Source organism: Anser brachyrhynchus (genome assembly GCF_964034855.1).
Source record: "Anser brachyrhynchus genome assembly, chromosome: 4".
Taxonomy (NCBI): domain Eukaryota; kingdom Metazoa; phylum Chordata; class Aves; order Anseriformes; family Anatidae; genus Anser; species Anser brachyrhynchus.
In genome coordinates this window covers 35,150,788-35,176,233 of record NC_137698.1, presented here as the reverse complement: position 1 = coordinate 35,176,233, position 25,446 = coordinate 35,150,788, and the positions used below count along the sequence as shown (strand labels likewise).

Genomic DNA, 25,446 nt, shown 5'->3' with positions numbered 1-25,446 from the left:
TTCCCAAGCAGCAAAACTTTTTGAGACACGTCTCCTCACCTGCCTGATTTCCATATCCTCTGTTTTCATCAAGTCTCAAATGATTTCTCTCAAATGACCTTATTTCTTATAGATTCTACAGCTGCTGGTCTGTCCTTCATCTTCTAGAAATCCTCTGCCCTGCTTACCAGAACAGCAATCCTATCTGTGAAATACAAGCTGGATGCTTCTGCAATCGTATCAACAATATTTTTCATCAGTTCATGATTAGTCATAAAAAAGAATATAACCATGTTAATCACCTGCTTTACTAAATCACCCTGAACATTTGTAAAACGTCCCATATGTGCTACCTTGTGATATTAACAACCTTTCCAGGGAAAATGCAACTCTGCAAAATTACCCGTAAGTATGATTTGAATCATACGACCCGAGTATCTCTTCACAACTGACAGTGTGGCACATTTCTAAATTCTCCCAAAGCTGAAGTAGTTGTGTATGAAATGCCAATAATGACTAAAACTGACACACGCCTCTCTGAAGAGATATGTAAATGACATGCCTGGATGTGCTTGGGCCACCTGCAGACCCAGAAGTTACATACAAGTTTCCTCAGCTTGCTTTCTTTCCAGTATGACGACAGCATGGCTTTGAGGCATGAGAATCATCCCACATTGGTATCTCCTCTGTTCCTTACTGACCAATCTCCTCACTGGGGATGGACTGGTCTTGTAAGCTCATGTTTCACCATGTCTTCCTTCTCTTGCTCCTTCTGCAGGGATGTTATGCAGGGAAGAAGATTTCCATTACTCAAACATTACAGCACTGGAGGAAGGGGGAGAAGAGCTACCCAAGTTTACACCCAGAGCACATAAATCACCCACGTCAATTTGCAGGAAACTGTGTGGTACTGGGTGGCTCACAAACATTCTGACTGGTGCCTTCACTTTGTTTTCCTATTTGTTAAACACCACCTTCTTGCCTCTTGTGTACTTCTAAGACTTAAGTTTGCTCTAAATTTCCTTCAAAACCCACCGTGGATTGTTCCTTCTACTAACATCTAACTCCAAAGTCTGCTTTTTGAGCCAGGTATCCTTGCTACTTCTCACACTTGGTTTAGCAAAACATAGATACTAAAAATGGAAAGCCATGCACTTGGGAATTGGTGGAAAAAAAGAAAGAAACAGGATTCAAAACAAAATACAAGTTACTAAGGTAATTCTGAAGCAAACTACATATGTGAGAACAAGGAGAAAGAACAACAAATTCACGTGCTAAGGCACAATCTGTGATTGAATAATTTTCCCTGTGACATTACAGGAGTAAACCACAGCTCTAGAATCAAATTGAAACCTGTGAAGTGCCAAAGTAGCAGACAATCAAAAAAGCAACACAACGTCACAAGAAAGAGCACACAATTTGCAGAGTTTTAGCATCATTGCTTCTTCAAAACATGCTGTCACACAGAGGACAGAGATAGAGAATCTCAAATGTCTTTTTGTCACATGGAAGTAACATTTTCATATTTCTTTGATTTGCACACAAATTAGCTAACTTAGGTCCGCTTACCTAACATTAATCATAGTCTGGAAGAGACATAGGACAGCTGTACGATCCATCCTCTTTCTCAGACCAGGACCAGCTGCAGCCTCATCACTTCTGACAAATGTTTGTCTTAACTGATCTTTGAGACGCCCAGTGACAGACCTCACATCTTTCCCAGACTAACTATTCTAGTTTTCCATTTCCTCACTTCAATCTTCCTTGCTGCTCATTACTTCTTTCCCTGCCTTTCACAGACACAGAAAGCAGATCATCTCCTCCTCCTCTTCAGCAATACTTCATGTTTTTGAAAACACCTGTATCTTCCTTCTTTTCAACCTTCCCTTCAGTCTTTTTTTGGACTAAACAATGCTAAATAACTCAATTTGTCTCCACCAGTCAAGGTTTTAAGACTGCTGATCATTCTCATTGCTTTACATTAGGCTCTTCCAAATTGGCCCACAGCATGCCTGTAGGAAATTATTGAGGGTTTTAACAAAAACTGCTGCTTGGCACAGTGAGCCTAGTATAATTTGCCCAAGGTAGTGTCAGAAATGGCAAGTCAAACCTTCACATCTTTTTACTCAGGTGGAAACTCTCTGAAGCAATGGCTCAGCTGAAGCTAAAAGGACAAGTTCCTCTTGCTTCTACAGCTTTCTGCAGCGAAGGGGAAGCGAGAAATGGAAACACACCATCACAGACCGCAGGGTGAGGTTTCAGAAGGGCTCTGGCGATAACCAGCAGCTCTGGAAAGAGGAACGGGAGACACAAGCATACTTTCATAACAGGGACTACTGTTTTACTGTGGGGAAGAGTGAAAAGGAAATGGACTCACAACACTGCGGAAGGAAATGCAATAATTTGGTGATTCAGGAAAAAACAAAACATCAAGAGCTGTGCAAAGAGAATTTTGGAAATAGCTAAGGGGATTCTGGTCTGCTCCAGCATAATGAGACAGAAGAATAAACAGAAGTGTAATGGGCTTGCTTGCTTGCTTTTATGCATCTTTGTGAGTGACAAATATAAACAACAATTCATTTCAGGATCTGCTGGAGAACAGGTTGTTAAATTTAAATTCCCCACAAGGCAGAGAAGTACTATACCAGGATGCGGGTGAAAAGGGGAGTCAACTTTGGTGCAAGGGAGCCAAGAAGACACAGATGTCTTCTATCCTGAGAGCATTCGGGAGGTGAAGCCCTAATAACAGAAAAGTTTAAGAGCTCATGGGCACTGCAGTCTGAATCCACAGAAGACAGTCAGCCAACACCTGACAGATAGCACCCAAGCAGGATCCACTGCTTTGCTTCAGTTGCATCGCATAACATCGGCACAAAGGTTGGGGATTTTTCTTCACCTTTCCTGGGAGGACCTAAACCTTCTTCTGTGAAGGCTCTGATCGCCTCTCTTAGCCTTTTGGTTCTAACCGAAGCAAAATCCCAAGTGCACAACATGGCCAGCTCAGGACAGAGCACCCTTTGAGCCCATGCATCAAGAGAGGTATACTGCTGAAATCAGACAAAACGTCAGAGAGCCTGCATGCACAGGGCCGCCACGTGACACCAGGCAGGCCGGGGCACGTACTCCCAGCAGGAGACTTGAAAAGTTGCAACTCCTTTGCAAAGCTGGCAGCCAAGAGCGTTATGCCATGAATGGCATGATGGAGCACCCAGCAGATGAAACAGGGAAGTCTAGAGTTCAGCAGGCCTCTGCCAAAAGCCTGAAAGGCTGTTCCTGGAGGAAAGACAAACGGAGCTGGCAGCTGGACGCGAGTCAGAAGGCAGAGCTGAAACTAGCAAAACTTGAAAAAACAAAGAGGGACTGAGAACAGGAACCTGATTATGAGTTTGATTACGGACTGCTGCATGTGACTTGTGTGCTTTTGAACTGCTGCAGTGTGCCTTCTTGAGCTGACATCATTTATGAAACAAAATCGTCAGCAAAATGCAAAGTACAACAGTCTTTCAATACTGTTTTTTAATCAATGCCTGAGAGATTACCAGCTCTCTTCAAAATTCTGCATTTTTTCATCATTCCCAAAGTGTTTCTTAATTGTTGGTTCAAGTGACTGTTCAAATAGTTACCTAAACTATTCTTGAGGATGTTTCAGATGAAACCTTAGTGGGGGTCACATCAGGAGCAGGACAAGGGCAGTATCTTGTAACATGGATGAAAACAGATGCAGAAATAGGAAAAACTCATTGCTGAACAAATTAGTGTCTTACAAGATCCCAAAGGGGAAGATTGCTTTTTTTTTTTAATTTTTTTTTTTTGGTATCTTCACCAAATGCAAGGTGGGGAGGTGGTACAGCAACAGCACTGCCTTAAATGCAGCTGGCCCTCACCCAGGAAGAGCTCTTCTGAAGTCACCAACATGGACTCTGTGCAGCAACATGGATATTCCCCTTTGAACCATCTTAGGGCACAGGCAACATTTATGAGACCTAACAAAATCACAGTACAAGGCAGCATGGTTGCAGGCTACAACCTCTTACAGTTCTTTACTGACTTGGGCTCAATACACCAGACACTGCAAATAAAAGCAGGGAAATCAGTGGCACTTTCTCTGCTAGGAGAAAGCACAGATTTTAACACATTCTCATAATTTGAGGGATTTCTATCTAACACAAATGTTTTCTTAAACTGTAGCATCTAGAAAAGAAAGAATGCTCTTTGAAACAATAGTAGTGACAGCTGAAACAACAGTAGGTACCACAATCAGGTTGGTCCAGCTAAAATCCAAGAAAAATTGACAACATGAGGTTTGGCTTTACAAAAACCATGAACAACTTATTGCTGTATATTGGTAAAAGTCTCTCAAAAGAACTAACACGAACCCAGCTGAATTTTCAGGTTAAAAAAAAAAAAGACTTGATTCCCTAAGAGGAAAATGCTCCATAATAAACGCAAATAAAAATGCAGTTGAAGTTAATTGGCATTTCAAAATGCTTTGCAGTTAAATTTTAAATGAAAAATAAAAATTAACTATACATATACTCAAAATTGCTTTATGGTTTCTTACACATAGGATTTTTTTTTTCCTTTCAGATTTATGAAACCTTGGTTAGTTGTAAGTTGGTAGATCAAGAGGTGCTGTATTTAAGTTCTTCTTAGTTTTCATTTTTCCTATACTTGTATTTTTTTCTCTTCCTTTTCTCCCAACTGCTTTTTTTCTCTCAAAAAGATATTAAAAAATACAAACACATAAGCTGCAGTAACTGAAAATAATATCGTAGTTTCAAATCTCTACTAGTATAAGTTATTAAACAGAAAATGGAAAGCTGGCCAAAAAGGTGAAATACTGTATCTTATTACTGATTCTCTCATTTAATCTATTTTTCAGATTATTGAAATATTTTAATGTATAAAAAATAAGGAGATGTGCAAGCAAAGACTACAAATCACACACAGCATCTTGTGCATGAAGTGTCTTACATATGTAAATGTATGCAAAACCAAGATTCAGATTTCACAGGCAGTCTCTGCAGACAGAGCGATGAACTATGTAATTTGCAAGGTGAAATCTACTTTATTTCCCTTCAATATCTGAAGGGTACTTCAGCAAGCTCTCTGCTTACTGTTGTGGGAGGGCAGAGCTGCTAAGTCTCAGAACTGCTTTACATGGGAGCTGAGGCAGGAAGGGATTGTGGTCCTACACCAAAAAGGTGTTGACCTTTTTGTCCTGTAAGCATATATAACACATCATATAGCAGAAGAGGGACCTTCAGTGCTCACGCAGCAGCAGCAGGAGGGCTGCTTGGTCACTAGGTCACGCCAGAGGGGCGAGGACGAACCTGCCAGTAAAAGGGGCAGTGGTGGGATGGGGTCCTCTCAAGCCACACCACACAAAATTTCCCTTCTCCAGCTTTTCAGCACAGAGCAGGGTGTGCAGCAAGAGTGAAACCGGGAGGCTGCTGCCTTGCTGGGCACAGCTGGTGGTGTGCGAGAAGCCACGCTGAGCACCTGTGTGGGGCTACGGGGTCTGAGCACGACCCGCCTGGGCTGCTGTGGGGACGGGTGTGAGTAAGGAATGGCAGCGCGAGGTGGGAGTCGAACGAAAATGTCTCGTGCGGAAGTGAGAGACTCGACAAATCTGATCACAGCGTATGCTGGAAGAAACTTCACAACTCATGAAGTCATTCTGGTCCATAATTAACTGAAAATTAATTACAGAATCTTGAAAAGAGCATAAACCAAAAATGGGCCAGCATACCTTCATAGTGCAGTTGCTCACTCTGAATCTCTTCCAATAATTAAGTCTAGCATATGGCACTGGAGTTTAAAAAAAACAACAACCACACAACAAACAAACTATGCTTCCCAAAAAAGTTTTAGAGTCCTGCCTGCTGAAGGGATATGTCTGTCTGCAGTGCACAGGCATACTTTCTAGAAATGAGTAGGATGAATTAATTTGGTATTTGGCAACTTCAGCTTCGCAGAAATTACAGGTTGCAGATGCTTCTTATGAAATCAAAACAAAAATCGAGAAAAGAACGTAATTAGGTAAATTATTTGCTGACTTGATGAATAATTCTCTAAAGACTATTAGAGGATAAGAGCATGGAGAACTCTACAATTTTTCAACAAACAAAAGGAGAAGGTAAACAATAAAACTGCTACATTAATTTGGTTGAGCATTCATAAAAAGGTGTAGTTTGTAGCACTGAATTACACGTATTTTTGTAAAAGGTGCTTAAAGCATGGCATGCTGCCACACATCAAAATATTATTTTTTTGTATAGAAAAAATAGTTAGCATGCTGGGAAGTTCAAGATATCTGATCAAAACAAACCTGCAACACTTTGGCACAGTAAACAAAAGAAAGAACATTAAAAAAATTGAGAAAGAATATAACTGGGAAAAAAAACACCAAGAAAGACCAGTAGATTAGAGATTGAGCAAAAACGTGTTGCATGAAACATGGAAAAATCTTTCTGATTTCCAGTTTTCCACTACAGAGATGAGTAGCTTCAGTTACAGTAGGAAGACAATCAGAAATTTTCACATGACAAGATGTTTTCTCTTTGCTTTCTAAAACACCCTATTTTGGTAACTGGGAGCTGGGTGGCAGCCTGGGGTGCAACCTCCCCGTAGACAGAAAGGGATGCAAAAGAGAGTCAAATTTTTTTCCAGCCCATGGAAGACGGGAACTTGTCCTGTACAGCAACAGTTCTTCTGTATCAACTGCTTTATTCCCCCATCAAAGTGAGGACATAAATCACTGTAATCATCCAAAAGTAGAAAAGAAATGTCCATGGCTTCAGCAGCTTGCCCACTCCTCAGCCCTGAGCTACGCTTATGACCCTTTTGCATATCATCTTGCTATTTTTCCCATGAACCAGACACATAGGCATCTCAAATGCCGTTTGTTTTTTGTGTTTACCTTTGCTTCCATTTGGAGAGTGAGAGCTTAAATTAGATCTACCGTACAAAGAGCACAGCACTGTGCAGTGTGACTCAGCTAGAGAGTACTATGCTGCAAATAGGATTTAAACTAAATCACGTTTATAAATTCATTTTCCCCCAGCTCTTTACTGTTCACAATGCCTAACAAAATACTTGCATGTTTTTGTTATAAGTCCAAACTAGAAACAGGTAAAAGTCAATTTTTATTGGAGTAGTGTATATCCTTGGCAAAAGTAGGATGTCCACTGATGAAACTACAAGCTATCATGTATCTTCATAATAATATGAACACACACTGTATACTCAAGTTAATTATGAAAAATTGTTTCTTAGTACCAAACCTTGGAAATTTCTGTGAAAAGAAAATTACTGTTTTCAAATCTGCATTAATAACTATTCTTGCCACTTCAACCTCTTTTTTCACGATGATCTCCATCATAACAGAAACCCCTGGAACAGCACATGTAAGTTCCCAAAATTAAGTCTGAGATGCTGTGTTGCTCCTCCAAAGATGCCCAATGCAAAGTGCACCACTGTGGAAGGAGGACTTAAGTTGCTAATGGCTTTAAGCCATCAACGTTTCCTGCCAGACTGGGGCCAGCTGAAAGACTGAAAGGTCTGCTAGCATGATTTGGCAGCCCTGTCTCCGGGCTGCAGGCACCTTCTCTCTAGCAGTCCTCCCCCTGCCTCCAACCTGGCCTTTCTCTACTGGACCATGCACAAGGCACCATATTGCATCCCTATCCACAGCCATGTCCCTACCATCTCCTCCACTGCAATGATGGAAGGACTGTTTTATGCCATTTAAGTTCCCTTATGTAGCAGAAAGGGATTGAATCAGGAGTGAGAATTTCATCTTAGTTTCTCTAAGTGAAGGAAATCATCAAAACAGTTAAAATCACAAAGTTCATCTGCACACCTCTACAACTGCGTTGTAGAGATAGGCTCTGCCTCCTAAGTCATTAAATGAAGATCAGTAATTGTAAACAAATACCAGCAGACTACCAAGATCCAACAAAAGGGAAGATTTTTCCATGTATTCCTCATTTACAGCACTCTGGCAAGTGCAAAAAGCAACCCCATCAAACTAAGCTTATGCCCAGCAATTTGGCCTCTTCTTCTTTAGGAATCAGAAACAAGGGGCCTAGGGGGCAATGCAGCATCTCAAAACTGGCAGAGGGGGGTGAAAAAGGTCCTAATGGGAGAAAAAGGTAGGGCTACTCTCCACAAAGAGTGAGGAACAGCTTGCTTGAGAATTTCTGCCACAAGATAAGACACAAAAAAGAAGATGGGGAGGTAGAAAAGGCATCAGGAAGCACACATGAGCCTGCATTTTGCATAGAACCTATGAAAGACAAGCAGCTAAATGTGTCTATAGAACTAAACTAAACCAGTTCTAACAATAGGCCCAGGTGGATAACAAAAAATAATTGAGAGAGGAAAGAATTTGGAGGAATTATGTGACCATGTTATAACTTTCTGGAACAGTAAAAACATCCTAAGGAAATGGTTACTCTGTGTATCAGGGAAAGGACCTGTAGCAGTACCCAAACCCCCAGTCACAGACTATAATAAACCTGAGAGTTGGGGGAAAAAGTGATTTATAATACAATTTGCTCAGGGAGAGGACTCGTAACAAGATGCCTACTGAAGCACAGCCAGAATTGTGTAGACATTGTAATTGAAGAATTAAAACAATGGAAAAAACTATTATAAGTTTTGTTAAAATACAGTTTTCAAGATACTTTTAATTATTAAGAAAAGTTTTTGCCTTTTGTTATTGGCATATGAATGACGGAGTAACATCATCAAAGTAACTGCATATACAAATAGCTGCAGAAATGAATCAGTATAAATGTCGAATAAGCATCAACAAAAAAAGTTGAGAGGTTTCATTGCGTGTGCCTTTGTTTTTCATGATGGTATAAAATGTTTTTTAGTATTCTAGAGAATGCTCATCACCAAAAAAAATTATGCAAGCCTTGAAGCTTTAACACTTTTAGCTATATGAGATTCGAGTAAAATTACTGTCATCATAAAACACCCACTTTTCTTTTTTCTGAGCCATAGAATACATATCTCCAAAAGCTGATTTAGAATGACAATAGTTTATTAGCTATTAAGCACTTCTTCAGGATAATTCCACCTTAAACTTCTGAGATTATGCAGCTGCCAGAACTATAAAAAGGCTGCACATTTCCAATATTTTTGCCTAATCAAATTAAGAGACCAAACTATTAATATTCTACTTACCTCCTAGATTCATTCCAGCTTGCAGACATTTCTGTAATCGACAGGCTGGGCAGTTCTTCCTCCGAATCTTATCAATTATGCAGTCGTTCCTTCCCGCACACAGATAATTGTGCTGTCCTGAATGAACCAAAAACCAAAATGCTTTATTAGAGTATGTATTTAAATAATTTCCATTTCTTTTCCTCTCATTGTGCAGTCACTTTGGGTTTCTTATTAATGCAGAAATTCCCAATCCCATTCTTTGGTCTTCCCAATAACCTTGGTAACTTATCACGGGCCTTACTATGAGCTTTTATTCTGCTTAATTTGGGAAAGAGCTTTTTCTTCTAAGCAGGACTTCACTTTTTTTTTTTTTCTTCATACAACAAATGATTGGTTTGATCTTTTTCAAATATCCTTACATGTGCAGTACCACAAAGCAGCCCAGTACCTCTTTGTTATAAACCCAAGGGCCAGTCTCGTGTCAAAGAAGTTCACAACCTGAGGCAGAAACGCCAGGTGGAGGTTGATGTTCTGAATACACTCTGTTCTCTTTAACCAGTTCACAGAGTGCTTGATTTCTGATTTAATACCTTCCTCTATATAGCAGATTTCTGAAGGGTTTACCAAAGCAGGTTTAAATCACAACATATTACTTCAGTTCTGCAAAGCCCCACAGAAACACTCATGAAGAGACAGCAGGTATTTAATACACAACATTTAGCAGAAGGGAAATACATGGCAAGAAGGAAAATAGGCTGGCATTTAACAACTTGAAGACTCGAAAGGAGTTTTGCTTTGTGGGAGTAATGTAGGTAGCGCAAACGGATGCGGTGTGCCAGGCAAGGGCAGCACCACATACATGGACTTTTCAAAAGAAGGTGCTTGAATTGGATGTGGAAGAAAGGAAGCCACAAGGGGTTAGTGCAGCATGACAGGAAAAGAAAGAGGAAGATTATTTGAGCTGCCTGAATCCAGAGGTGGCACACTGGGATGCAGGGAGGCCACAACAAGCAGCTTGCAGCAGATGTGACAAAAAGTGATACAAAGAGCTTCCAGAAGGATGAAAGGAAAGGACACAGCTCACAGAAATACAACGCTGCAGGATTTGCCAGCACCTGAAATTTGAGAAAATAGTCCAGTGTAAAATACAACAGTATGCTGCAGGTGTACGTAGCTGGCACCGTAAGAACTACACCAAGCCCTGGGGAGAGGCATTTTAGAAAGAAGGTAAGAAACTCATTAGTCTGCAAACTAAACACAAGTTAGTAACAAAGACACACAAGACAGAGGAAGAAAATAGGATTGCAACTGCAGTTACACCAATGAGGAACAAAATAGAGAGACTCCTAAGCCAAAACCCAAATGAAGATGAGATGTGAAGAAAACCAAGAACTGGACAAAGAGCATGAATGTCCATGCCAACAACTGAAGCAAGTGACAGCGGTGCAAGAGGCTGGTGCATACAGGGAAGAGGAAGCAAAGACATAGGCTCAATAAGGGGACAAAGCTGCTGCAGAACAAGAGTTTTAAGATATTTTTGCCAAGACATTTTCCACAATACACAAATGCCTCCTCGGGGAAAGTCAAAGAGAATATTCATGGGACACAGGAGACCTGGCTTCTATTTTAGGTTCTTTCAGGAATTTGCCTTACAACTTCAGATAAGTAATTTTCTATCTCTACATCTGACTACCTTTCACCCCTAGCCAACGTTACCTATTTAGACAGTGAACTCAAATTTGGGCTATTTCTTGCATCTCTTCAGTGAGCATCTCACACAAAGATTGGTTCAACCTTATTTGAGTAAGCAAAGTGTTACTGTAATACCACAAAGTTATTGTCACTTAGATAATAACGTTTTAGATGTCTAACCACTGAGCAGATTGACAAGTCAGTGCTTTTATTAAGGGACTTCACCTAGCACCGTGGCACTGCCGAAAAACAATAAAACGTGGGCAAGATAATTCATGAAATGAAGCTCATGAAGTTATGCCAGACAAGTTCAAGATGAACGATAATTTAGTGACAGCATCAATATCCATCAGCTGCTCTTTAAGTAGGCCTGCTAAAATAATAAGATAAAATTCTTAGCTAATCACAGACTGAAAACCTGCTTATCACGTAATGTTTATAGTATGGAGTGATCTGTACAAAAACCAGATACACAAGAGAAGAATGTACTTAATTCCTATTTGCATTTTTGCTCTGTACTGAACACATCTCCTAAAGAAGCAGCAGCATGAAAGTGAAATTAAAGTGGAAAACACAAGTGTTTAAAATAATGATACACAGCATAAAGATGGTTTATATATCTTTACAAACACTGGTATCTGGATTCTTATACTGATTTTGTGGAGAGAAGGGAAAAACGGTTATTTTTTTGTGAGGAATGTAAGTACGATTGTTCAGTGCTCATACAATGTCCTTTGTACATCACAGAGTACTGCAATACCATTTTTAGGCTTTCACAGGCGGGTGCAGGCTATTAATACGACAAGTCAGCTCTAATGCTGCAAAATGAACCCCATTGCAGAATCTCCCTGAAGGCAGTTTGTTCTACAAAACTGTACACCTGTTAAGTCAACATTTTTCATTACTGCTTTCAAAAGCTAATGAGTTTAATAATAAGAGGTTAACATTTATGTACTCCATGATAATTACTTGGGTCACATTCTTAAATACTGTAGAAACGTTTGTTTGCCTCGATCACTGTCACATGGTGACTTCATAAGGAATCCTCCCACTATAGCTGAGTACTTCCATAAGTCACCCTTCAAATGGTTTAGGTAGCCTGTAATTATTACTTTCTAATCCATCAACTTTAGGCTAAATAATTTCAGAAAACATAATTTAGTAAAGGCTCCTCAGTTTTTGAATCGTGTATCTCTGAATACTAACATATGGTACAAAATCTGTAAGTAGTTTTTCTAGTAAGCAAATGTCTTTTGTAGATCAGAGAGATCATCAAATTTCTTTTATTTTCTTGTATTTATTGATTAGATAACCATGGCCATCTTAAAACTTACACTAATGAAAATAACTTGAAAACCCTTAAAAAAGAGAAGAGATCAGTATTTAGGCAAACCTTCTATGTATAGTATAGTATCACATAATAAAGAAAAAATTTTCACCTGGAAATGATTTTTTATCATCACTTATTATGAAAAAAAGCTTCAGATTTCCATGCAATCAAAATATTATTTCTGAAATAAAACTGATTCTGAAAAATAAGTTAGTAAAGCAGAGACTCTCATAATGAATCAGAATCTTCCATTCCTGTAGCATGATCCTCACTCATGCCCCTAAACTTCAAAATAAAACAAAACCAAACAAAACCTACACATCTGAGACTGATGCGACTCTCAAGACCTCCCGGGCTCTTCAGGTTCTCAATGAGGTGATGGAGATCATCCTGCAAGGAAGCTGTTGCTTTTGTGGTGCCTAGATCTCTAACCCTCTCAAGAAGCATATTGATCTTTCTGTGTAGCTTGTGCTTAGCTTAACCTAGTTATTCTTTTTATCCAGTTTAATCACCCACAAGTGGGCTGGAAAGCGACAGAGTAGATATCAAATTCTCATCTCCCATGTGCTAATGCATTAAGATGAAAGTGATTTTTATATATGCCCTCATTAAGTGCATTTATATGAGGTAATTCCTATTCCATTTAAAATACATAGATACAAAAGATGCCAGGAAAATTTCCTGTTCAAAATAAATAATGAATAGGTACTACACTGTTGCATACTAAGAAGAAATAAATATCTGTCATATTCATGGTACAGCTGAAGGAATATTTGAGTTTGCACTTTTCAGGTTACTATGTCACTATATCCCACAGGAAGACACAAAATAAACCACACACAAAAATATTTCACAGATGAGAGAACTGAAAAGCATTTAAAAGTCTTCGATTCCCTAATTTTATAGGACTATGAATGAAAACAAAGAGGAAGTACTCATGAACTTGAGTCTTGTCCTCTTAGTACATTTTCTTGAACAAGCAAAATTCAGGAGGGAGGAAAAAAAGCAGTTCTTATCTGGCCTATGAATTACTGCCCAAATAAGGCTGCAGCAGAAACCTGCAGCATCAGTTGTGCCTTTATCCACTTTAAAATTCCAGCATAATGACTGAACCACCAGTCCCAAAAAGTGACTTGCTCAGATGAGCTCATATATGCGGGCAGAGCGCTACTGCACTCTTCATGATACATCAAGCCATGCAAGTCCGCAGTAGGAACGGGGTCTAAATATTTCTTGCCAGTAATATTTCTGTTACTGTCTAAGGCAAAATTAGAAAATTACAGCAGTTTGTGAAATATTCCACATGTTCTCTCTGCTGCCTTTTTTTTTTTTCTTAAAGTTTTTCAAAGTCTAAGTCAGGAACTGCAAGTCATTACTAAGTCCTCTACATTTCTGCTGTCTTGTTAAAATAGCAACTACTATGATCAAATGTTAAACGTAAAAAAAAAAAAAAAGGAAAGAAAGAAAAAAGAAAGAAGAAAAAAGCGTAGTGCTGGAAGAGGATCCAAAGACTGTTTAATTCAAGCCCACTCATGGAAGCAAGATAAGACTAGCTTCATAGTTCAGGCAGATTTTTTTCACCCCTCTAAATTTGCCTACGAACCTTCTGAGGAAAGGTTTTCTGCAATTTCCCTGCAAACCATGTGACTAGGCCAGTGATTAGTGAGCCTTTAGGCTGTATTTTTTCCCTTTGCAGTTAACTTTAACAGGAATATTTTGCAACAGAGAGAGAAGTTAGCACTCCCCCCAAGACACACAGAGTAATAGACTGTGATCTCCTTTACAACAATCTCATGCTTATCAAAAAATGTATGTTCCCCATCTCTTTGCTAGACTAAACAAATCCAGTTCTCTCAATCTTTCCTCACAGGTCATGCTTCCTAAATCTGTCATCATTCCTCTTATTCTTCTCTGCTTTCTTTCATAAAACGTAGCGCCCAAAACTGGACGTGTTCTTCTCGCTGAGTTTCACCATCGCTAAGCACAATAACATGGTTACTTCCTGCACCTTGCACACAACACTCCTGCTAATAAAATCCTGCACCACATTTGTCTTTTGGCAACTGCATTGACTGGTTGACTCATGCTCGCTCGGGCTCTGCTCCGCCACCCAGCTCCTTTCCTGCAGCCCTGCTGCCTCGTTCCCTGCCTTGTGCCGGAGGCATTGCCCACCTTCACCCGGGAGCTGATGCTCTCTTTCCTCAGCTAGGGCTACTGCAGCATCCCCTGGGAAAGGCAAGGGGAAGGTCCGAAAGCCGGCCTCTGAAACAGCAGCGTGTTTTGGGACCCAAAACAAAGACACGATTGAGGAAGCCTCGCAAAAGGAGGGGAAAGTGAGAAAACAGGAGCGGCAGCTAATGAGCAAACAAAGCAGAACAAGCTTTAAAAAACCTCAACTTCTAAAATAGCATCTCACTGAAGCATATCAAAGCGCATGTGAAATTCACAAACTTTCCTTCTCCATCCACAAAGAGAATTAATGCATTAACTCATAAAACTAAGGCAAAGTTGCCTTCCTGTAGCAGAGGCCAGCCTAGGATTGAAGGAGCCAGAATTCCCCTCCAGCCCCACAGCCCGGAGCTGCCCATCAGGGCTACGATCCCTTTGGAGCCTCTGGGCTAGCACCAGGGCTAGGATGTCCCCATAGTCCCTTGCCCACGACGACAAGGACACAATAAAAGTCTTAGGGCTTTGAGTGCTGACCAACACCAGCTCGAGCAGGTGCACAGAGGTGTTAAATGCTATTACTGGCCTCCTCAGCACAGGGAAGCTCATCTAATGACCCTCCTGCTGCTTCTGTCAGCATTTGCTAGCATAATCACCCATTTTACCCATTATCCTACTGAATGACAGGAAGAAAAAAATCTGGGTTCAATATCTATACTTCTACACTATGAGCCCCTCAATTCCATAAGCATTTTTTACTGCTCATCTCCATCCTTCCTCTTTACCCACCAGCCCCTCGACGGCACAAGCCTGGCGCCTGCAACCACTTTTCTCTGCTGAAGGAAAGACAAAAAACCTGCGGCAGATAATCAGTAGGAGGAAAGGATGCCTCTCACCTCGGCAGTATCTGGTCAGCAAACAGAACTTTGTGTCGGGAATTCCTGCTTGCTGGCATAGCCCTAATGAAGGGGGTTGCCACCTGCAACACATATCCTGCACATCCCAGCCTCTTGTCCACGCTCTCGGGGCTATGTGATGTGCTCCTTTCAGCCAGCTCTGAGACCTTCGCATATTTTGTGAAACTGTTGTTACTACTGTAATCCACATAAGCTGTTGTAATTAATAAAAATAAACTGTTTCTTTTTATAGATCAAATGTAAATAAAATTCCTGCTAAAACTTGTCACAGTAATTTCCCATATGAAAAAAAGGATTTTCTCTTTCAAAGGAATTATATCGCACTTTGAAGAAACAAACGGCATATACCTGAGGTTTTTATTTCACAATCTGCAGTAGGTACTCTCAAATAAATCAGCATGATAAGTACAATAAAACGAATCTCTTTGAAAATTTTCAGTTTTCCCACAGCCTCTATTCCTTACAATTAAAAAAAAAAAAAAAAGTAAAGTAAAAAGCCTGCTATTCAATGGAAATCAGAATTGCATTTTCATTTAAAAGGTCCATTTGTTACACAGTTGAGGGTTTTTTTTTTTTTTTTTTTTTTTTTTTTTTTTTTTTTAGCAGTTGACAACTGCCCAGCAACAGCAGCCTATGTTTGCAGTCACTATTTTAGGCTACATCACATGTCAATTACATAACCTTGTTTTACTGCTCTTGAACTGGTTCGAACAACCTGGGAAACAGATTAGGGCAGTCCCTCCCGAGCTGCAGTCCCAGTGCAGCCGCAGCCCCCTCCTCCCCGCTGCAGCTCCCGGGGCTGCGGCCGCAGCGGGTTACTCATTGTTAGACCTACCTGAAGCATTTGGTAATTAACTTCCTCAGCTCTGCTTAAACCAGTCCGGTCTGACCACGGTAAACTAATAAACTCGGTTCCTCATGCTAAGATTTATGAGTAATGCAGAATAAGCTTATAAATGCCACAGACAAGGTACAGAACTGAGATATGAATATTGCCCCTTCGTTTTATACAGTGAATGCTCACGGTTTGTGTTTCAGATACTGATCTCAGGGCTTCCCAAAATTCAGACCCACTTCAGGGTCTATCTCCTTCATCACTCCACCGGTCTACTCTTCTGGCCGTACCACCCCAGACCAAATGCTTTTCGGCTGCAGACAAAAGTTGTATCTGTCAATTGCTCAAGACAACAATATCGACCCATTATGGTAATTATTACCAATTGTGCTTATTGCATAGGTATAGTCTACATCCTTCTCTGAAGCATGAATTTAGAGCTTTCCCTCCGTTAAGTTAAAGACTTGATTAAGATTTGTTTTGATTTTGGAAAAATATTCACCACATTGGGATATTCCCTGCTCGCTTCTCATTCTCCTCCTAGTTCTAGACCCCAAGACACCTCCCCATTCTTTTTTAGCCATTTATATTAGTGGATTCATTTATCTACATTTTTTATTATAATTTTGTAATTCTCCTTCCCCCGCCCTTTTTTTCTTTCCTTCAGTAAAGTTTATTTTGTCACCTATCCTTCTCCCTTATCTACTTTCATCTTTAGTGCTCTACCCCTCTCCTGTTCCACGACTGTTTCTTCAGGTTGTTCATTTCCTTCCAAATGCGTCATTTCCTCCATTCAACCTGTAACTAGTCATTTCATAGGGCGCTTTTACACTGCAGTCAAAGGTTACACCTCATTTCATACACCCAAGCAAAGTAGCGCAAAACCAGCTGGGATACGGATAAAAGCACAGCCTCAACAGCATCGCTCTCTGCGGGGTCTACAGAATCCAGCTAGGGCGCTTTTAAAAGCACAGGCACATCAGTTACTTGGTGCTCAAACAGTGAGAACAGTCTGTTAACTCCAGCAACACACTATTTTTCTAAATTTTCTATATGCTTTATACCTTGTGTTTAACTACTGTTTCTCATTACCATGTTATACAAGCTACCGACTGAAATACATGCTGCCAATTCTTTCCAAGCATCCCAGAGAAAGAGCTGCAGGTCGTTCTCAGGTGGGGATTACATTATCAAACACCCTGTGCATGGACTACCACGTTTCCTCCAGAAAGCTGAAGTTTGAAAGGAAAGATGAAATACCAGTGCTTCCACCCGCGGTGACTATGGATATAAAGCCAATTTCCTTTCTTTCTGGAAGTGAAGCAGGGAGTGCTGTGTCCCCTCCAGTGCTTTTTTTACAGCATCACAGCTGCCTATCGATAGAGACTACATGCAAACGTCTACTTTAAATCTCTGCAGCCAAAACAGGGAATATGCTTTCCCCAGGATTAGCCATCAGTGAATACCTAATGCAACAACTTGGGAAATATGATACGTGGAAGTTTTCAAGTTGCCATACTACTGTGCTCTCCCCATGCACATCAAAGAGGGCTGATTTCAGTGCTCTGGCTATTTTGATACGGAGACTGTCTCCTGCTGCTTCCCCCTCAGGAAACTTGCTTTCACACTGGGCTGAGACCAGGTTAACACAAACAATTGGTACGTCTGGTGATCCTGGCAAAGCAGATGAGAAGTTATAAAAATCATTCTCACTCACTATTTTAAGCAGACTGAAAGGGCATCGATGAGAGGGATCAAGGAGAGAGGAAATTTGGCAAGGGAGCCAGGGATGTAGCCTAAAAGAGGCTAGTGTTCTGCAGGAGAAACCATCCAGCAGAGATGAACTCTATTAACAACAGTGAGAAAAGTCAGAAAGAAAACACACATAAATTTATATTATTTGAGACACATGCATTTGCTTGTGTCACACTTAGAACATGCTGCACAACTTTGGAAAGCTTCTTAAAGTCTTTGCCTGGGAGTTCCAGCTGTCCTGTTATCCAGGGGGACTGAACCACTGGCACAAGATATGCCCCAGGCTGGAACTTGGAGAAAACCTGGGCCGCAACCAACCCTGGGGCTCCTCTGAGAGCTGGGCTGCGGGGTCGCACCTGCATCTCCATGATGGATGCAGAGTTTGCACCAAGCAGCCACGCCAACAGTTGGGTGAGGAGGAGAGCTGGAGCCTCCCGAAACCCAAAGCAGCCAACAAAGCTCTTGGCTCAGCATGATCAAAGTTTAAACCTGACCATGCAGCACGGTGGATACTCTGCAAAAGGAGCTTAACTACACGGTAATTCTCTTTTTATGCAGAAATGTTGAATCATACTAAATAGCACAGAAAAGGAAGAGGAAAAAAACCACCACCATATTTTATAGGCAAAGTATCTGATTCTTGCAAAGCATTTCAGATCCAGTGAAATCACACTGCATTGGAAATCTGGTTAGGAGGAAAACCAAGGAAAAATATCTACAAACACCAAAATATCCTGTTACAGAGCTAAATCATTTTGTGTCTGTTTTGAAGTCAGTTTTCAATTGTTTTTGATTTTAGATTATATTGGATACAGTAAGACAGAGTCACAATTAAAGGTTCAGATGATATTGTTTTGACAAACTCAGATATCTAATATTTTACAGCATTTTATTCTGCTGCAAGTTTCCAATTTCTCATTTTGGTTTGAATTTTAAATGAAGACTAATTCTGAAGTCTCTAAATTCTGTTATCTGCAGAGCAGTATGTATGGTAGATTTACAAGAGATCATGTTGCGTGCATGATGCCTACCACTGCTTTCCCATGCTAAAAATCTGATAAGGCATTCTTGACATACTACAAATTTTCATGCACTTTGATGGAAAATTTCAATGTACAAGACACGGTATTGAAGGACAGCAAATGCTTTTTTGCATGATGCTTATTTGAAAGCCAAACTGCAATCAAAATGTCCTTCCACTTTTACTGATACAAACTGTCAACTATGCTGCACTCACATACATGATGTTGTGTCTTGCTCTACAACTAGCTCACTAAGCTTCACTGTTACAACCAGATTTTAGGAAGTACACGCTGTGATATAAGATCTGTGTGAAATATGAAGTTCATTTAAGGGAAGGTTTAAGGAGGAGGAGGGGGCTGCATTCTGGAACATGCAGCACTGCTGCGTAACGTAAGGATGCGTAGCTGATGGTACGGCTCCCGGAGGTGAATACGCTACTGAAAATATTCACCTCCATAAAAATATTCATACTTCAAGCGTACGCAGGCCCTGGGAGTTGAATGGAGAGATTCTATCTCGAGCCACTTAGTCTGCCTCACGATCCTACTGATACACTCAGGCATGTATCAAACTGTCTTTGCAGCAATCATTTGAGAGGGCAAACTAAGAAAGAGCTTCTATTCTCACAGGGCAGACATGGAAAATCAAGGCACACAGTCAGTGTTAACCCTGGGTTTGTCAATTCCATTTTGTAATTTGGAATTCTGGGCGGACTCCTTCAATGAGATTCATGGTATTTATACAAGATACAGAAAAACAGGTAGTTTCTTTCCTGCAGTAAAACTTTTCCCAGCTCTCGATATCAGTGAAAATATTCTGTTAATATTTTTAAAGTAACTATCCAAATTGTTTGCAAAAAACAAAGAAGTTCAAGTCCGCTATGTTCTTGAAGTCAGCATGTTCAGCAGATTATCAATTTTATTCTGTGTGAATGACACATTATCTTCAAAGCATATTTTTCTCTTCCATTTTTCATGTACAGTTTACTACAGATCAGACTGGAAATATGCTAAATCCATAAAAATGAATATTATTATGAATAATGGCAACAATTTAAAATAAGGCCAGCACACACATTGACAGATCTTTTCCTCTGGAACCCTGGTCACTAATAATTCTCTTTTAAAGGCTGAAAGCAATACAGTCAGAGGCTTTTAACAGAATCTCTTGAGATCACAAACACAGAAACGTTGACCGAAGTACTATTAGATGCTCACTGAGGTGAATTTAACAGTTTTCTGGGTTTGTTTGCTTGTTTAAAAAGAAGCCTGCTTTATCCCTTTGAAATATGTAAAAGTATTCCTTGTTTATTTTCTCGATTTATCTATGCACTTATTTATCTTTACCAGGAACCTCAGCTCTTTGTTCTTCTGGGTAAGGCTAAAGAAATAGTCAGAAGAAAGAAGACGAGGGCATATCAGAGCATTTGATGATTATAATGAAATTTCCCAACATGTTTACTGTTAAACGTAAACCAGAAGTAGAATGAAGTACCAGAAAGGATATTACACTGATCACAATACCTGCTTTAATCTGTAAGGAGATGACTGGGTCTCTGCAAGAACCCCCTGCAGCCAGTGCAGAATTTCCAGGCTGCTGTACCAGAGAGCCATGGGTCCAAGGCCTCTCTCCCCCGAATTTAGGTCAAGCTTGCTGGGTAGCCCTACCTACAGTCATCATTCACAGCCCCCTGAAAAGCAGCTTCTGAATGGATCATGGCATCCCTCCCGTGGCCCTGGAAACTGCTACTTCACCCTCTGCTTATTCACCCCAGCCCGAGAGGCTGAGCAAGAATTCATTCACCAGTAAAAACACAGGCAAGGCTTTGATTCAAGCAATTATCCCAAATTTTAGCACAGCTCCCTTCATCTTGCTGGTGATGCTCCTGTGACCCCATTCAGCCAGCCAAGCTGGATCCGACTACAGCACCGGAATCAGTGAGCTGGGGGAAAGCTACAGGGAAAACACATTTCTGTGCTGAGGCAGCAAGTCCCGGTGTCACCCACTGGTGATGTTTTGCACAGGAATCATCTCAGGGCTTGAATAACTAAAACTATGGATAACTCAATTCACATGCTGTATCATTTTCAATGCCTATGAAGTCATTACTGAGTGTTAAAAAGGCATCTATTAAAGCATACCAAATCTTGCAGACAATTTGCACGCCAGAGTGGGATCTTAAAAGGGATCATGCCTTCCCTTCACAATAAGAAAAGGGATATTTAGGTAAAAACAAGTATGACAAATTTACGCCCGAATGACAGTGGCCACTGGAAACAAAACTGAAAAAACAGACCTAGACCAATAGGATAAAAGTCATCACAAGGCATAATTACAGCATCACCAAGGCATAAACTGAATTATTCCATTCTACTTTCAAAGATCATTCTGCCTAATTGACATAATTGCTGTTGCAAAATTTGTTTTGCTCAGTAAAAACTAAAGACCAATTAGAATTTAACTTATATCCAGAATTCACCCATGAATTAAGGTAGCTGCTCCTTCATGGTATATATTCTTACCCTTTGCATTCACATTTAAAACAAACAAAAAAAACAACAAAAGAAACCTCCTCAATCTATTCACATTTAACCTCACAGGAGTCATGTTTGAACACAGATTTTTACAGTTCTAATTCAATCTCAAGAATTAAAATTCCGGTAGTATTAAGCAGATTGAATTAATTTTTGTTTCTTGCAATGGGCTATTTAATAAAAACTCATGTGAACTGAGACATCATTGCTTAAAAAAAGAGAATGGACTGCATGAAAATCCTTTGGGTTAACCTTAATAAAATATAGTAATTTTCTTATTAAAATGAGATGCAGTTTAGTTTTTACCAAAGCCCAGTCTCTTTGGCAACAACCATCATCTCCAGCTGGTAAAGCGAGGTCAACAAAGCGAATAGATGATTGAGGGTGGTGGTCGTTTAGTACAAAGCCTTTGTACAAGCTTACCTCAGTTTCACTGGGCTGACAACGTATTTTTGTATGCAGCAAATGGCAGGTTTCACTAGCAGCATCAAAAGCAGTTGCTGTATCTTTGAAAAATGATAATGACTAAAGGCAAAATTCCACTTGTCTGGAGCATAAGTTGAAAGTAAAGGTGATAAAACTTGAATTTAAAAAAAAAAAAGAAGTTTTGAAAAGGTCACTAGCATCAAAAATCTGATCTGCTTTCTACTCATGCCAGATTTCAGTGTGATGTACTGAACTCCAATTTCTTATTATAAGAGGATAGTCCAGTCCTTTCCTTCTCCTAACGCATTCTGAGTTTCCAAGCTCCGTTTTGCCATCTTCAGAAGCAACTTTGAAACTGACAGGCAGCAGTATTAAAAGCCTCCCTGAAAAGGTACACTTGTGTCTGAAAACACACAAAGAAAAGATCAAAATGAAAATTAAAAGCAGATGCACTTTATGTACTAAAAGGTTTTTTCCACTTTGATAAGTGGATTATAATGAAGTGTGGCACCATGTTTCATACAATTTATTAATCCAGTCCCACTTATTTGCACTCCGAAGCAGCATAATGATTTCAAATGTTGGAGCACTGCCAAAACTCACATGCAGAAATAATTAAGAAATTACATGGAAAGATCGGTCATTGTTGGGTTTGGGGGTTTTCCAAGAGGCAGACGGACTTTTAGTTACCAGAAGACCAAGGTTAAAATAGTTCTAATAAAAGATAAAGTGCAGAAGTGAACTACTTTCTGAAACAGAATAGATACTACAAAAGGATAACTTGAACCTGACCTACCTTGCCATCACAGCTCCTCTAAGTCTGGAGAAAATGGTACAGAAGACCTCTGTTTTTTCCAGCCATCACCTATGCCCTGGTCTTGAGTTTATCTCATCAGCCACATAACCCAGAAAACACAGCAAGAGAATAAAACTTACAATGTTTGAGAAGCATGGAAAGCATGAGTTCAAGGAGAGCACAGAAAAACTGGAAAGCAGAGCACGTAGGTCGTGGTCAGGAGAGCATACAACTAGATGACACCTCCATGGTGCTTCTCCGTCCCCTGAGAGAGGCACACCATCAGCCCCACAGGCTTTCTTAGACCGCCTGAAGGTCCACGCTTTCTCCTGTGGTAGGCTTTTTAGCAACGCAGAGCTGAAACTAGAGCAGGAGTCCAAGGCCATTTATACCTGTACAAAGCAAGCATAAGGCTCTGCAGGATAGGAATGACAGTGCTTTACCTCGATTTTGCCCACGTGTAATTGTCTACACAAAGTAAAAGGGGAAATCAGGCCACAAGTGTAAAAAACCTGCTATTTCTTTGCAGAAAAAAAATAGTGCTGGCAGTTGCCTCTGGGCACAGCATCCTCTTTCTGCTTCTAGGAGCATCGGGACCCCTGTTATTTCTAAGGTAATAGTCCCTGAAGATGTTGAGCCAGCCAACAGATCAGAAATGCTTACTTTAGAGGGTGAAATACACAGATATGGAAATACTGTTGGAGATGCACTCATGCAAGAAATGTATTTTATTTATTCACTGATGCGCAATGCCCAGTTCATTTTATCCACTACATTTCCCATCCACTAAAGTCTAATTCCTCACCTGAAAAATACTGTTTATACAGTAAGCAAGAAATCTAACATCCAGTTAATTGATACTACTTGGCAAGATTTACTCGGTGAGGAGACCCTATATCAGTTTTGCCATTAAAAAAAAATTCTACAGCCAATTCCTACTGAGATTAAGACATCGCCAAATGCTGACAGTTTATCACATTGGGAAGACATCCTGTGGAGTATCAGAGGGACTACCGCTTATTTTGATCTTTTCATTGGAAGTAGGAAGAGAGGAGGAGGAGTTGCCAGCATTAAGTGTGGATAGAGAAATAATACAAAAGGCTATAGAGAAATTAGAAGCAAAGATGTGAAACAAGTAATAAAATTGCAGTTGGAAAAATGATACTGTATGCACCAAGGGAGTAATTCAAAATAAAGAGTGAACAATACAGCAAAATTTGGAAAGCAGCAACATTGAGAGACACCTAGATAACAGGACAATTTAGATGTAACAAGTAACGCAGAAGAGAACAAAACGCCTGTAACATCTCTGGTTCCTTCTGCAGGAGAATTGCACAACAGAGTAGGTTGGCATAACAGTGCTCTCTTTACGCATTTCTTCTGCAGCCACACCTGGAATATTGTATGCAGTTCAGGCACTTCATTACTGGAAGATATAAACAAACTGGAGGAAGTCCAGAGAAGTGGAACGGAAATGATTAGAAGCCGGAGGGAGTGATTTACCAAGAAAATTTAAAGTAGTCCTTTACCCGTCTGTAACTTCTCCGATAATTAAAAACGGGAAATGATAACAGCCGAGTTCAAGACTTTGATTCAGTCATGTGCCTGAAGCACTTACGCCTTGGGCACTTAAGCATGTGCCTACTTTTAAGAATAAAGAACACATGAAGATTTTGACCTGGTGCAGAGAATAAGATTAAGAAAGGGGAAAAAAAAAAAAAAAAAAAGAGATTGTATACCAGTGAAATCCTCCCAAGAATGAATTACGCCTAACAACTACCATAAAAGAAGGTTGTATTGCCTGCAATTTTACATTTTATTGCTGATAATAGAAAGACTTATTCAAGTGTCCAAAGTTCATTTTTCTGTGAGACAACAGGACTACTCAAAACAAACATGGGTATTCATGCATGTAAGTCTTAGCAGTCTTTGTCACAAACATATAGCACCAAGTGGTCCTATCAAGGTAAAGGGTCCTAAGTGAGCCTTTTTTCCCTGGACTGTGTAAACCAGGTGGAACGGTTCTGAAAATGAAGAGTGATAACCCAGCAGGAAAGTAACTGGATTCTCCTAGCTTCTCACACGCTGACATTGCTGAGAAGTGATTTTTAGAAAGGCAGCATTTTATATAACTGTTGAGCTGTCAGCGGGGCTCTACTGAAAGACACTTTAAAAGTCATGTAGACACTGTCAGAGGCTGATCGAGGGAACGGGTGATTACCATCCACAGAGGTTTTGCATGTAATCTCAACAAAAAAGCCCCAAGCCTCAGCTGCAGGCAGCCTGCAAACAAGCTCTGCTTGGATGTAGCTTGCTATCTAATCCCCAAACAACATACTAGGCCAATAGCCATGCTTGGGCATGTGGGATTCCCAAGCCCCTGTACCAACAGGTGAGGCCTCCCATAGATGTGATCTTAAGGATAACCATGTCCGCTCCCTGATCCTGGCCCCCTTCACCCACCTTGAGCTTAAACTCATTTCTTGTTGGTATTTCAAATAAACAAATTTTAGAGTTCCAGTCAGGAGAAATACCCTGGACAGATTTTTAGCTCAGAAACAGAAGAAAAACTATGGGAGAGGGAGAACTGGAACAAAACAGAAGTCTGGTGTTTACAGCAAAGTCCATATTTATTACTAAAATTGTTAGATATGCAAATCTGAATGGCATGCTGTCCTAGGCTTTTGTTTATGCAAGCTTTATGTTACAATTTCTGCAATATTTTTATAATTCAACATTTACCTGGAACCTACATTAAGATTTATGAGAATGAGATAAGAACTGGCATGAAGTCAACAGCTCTCAGCTTCAGT

The 25,446-nt window shown here is 40.2% G+C and overlaps 1 protein-coding gene across 4 annotated transcripts in view; it reads right to left on the bottom strand.

Annotated features, from left to right (window-relative positions):
* Positions 1 to 25,446, bottom strand: part of NR3C2 (nuclear receptor subfamily 3 group C member 2) — a 202,663-nt gene that overhangs the window by 47,743 nt on the left and 129,474 nt on the right. For all 4 annotated transcript variants that reach the window (XM_080588624.1, XM_080588626.1, XM_080588625.1 and 1 more), the window contains exon 4: positions 9,178 to 9,294. In XM_080588624.1, coding sequence (XP_080444750.1) covers positions 9,178 to 9,294 — 117 coding nt within the window. The remainder of the gene's footprint in view (positions 1 to 9,177; positions 9,295 to 25,446) is intronic.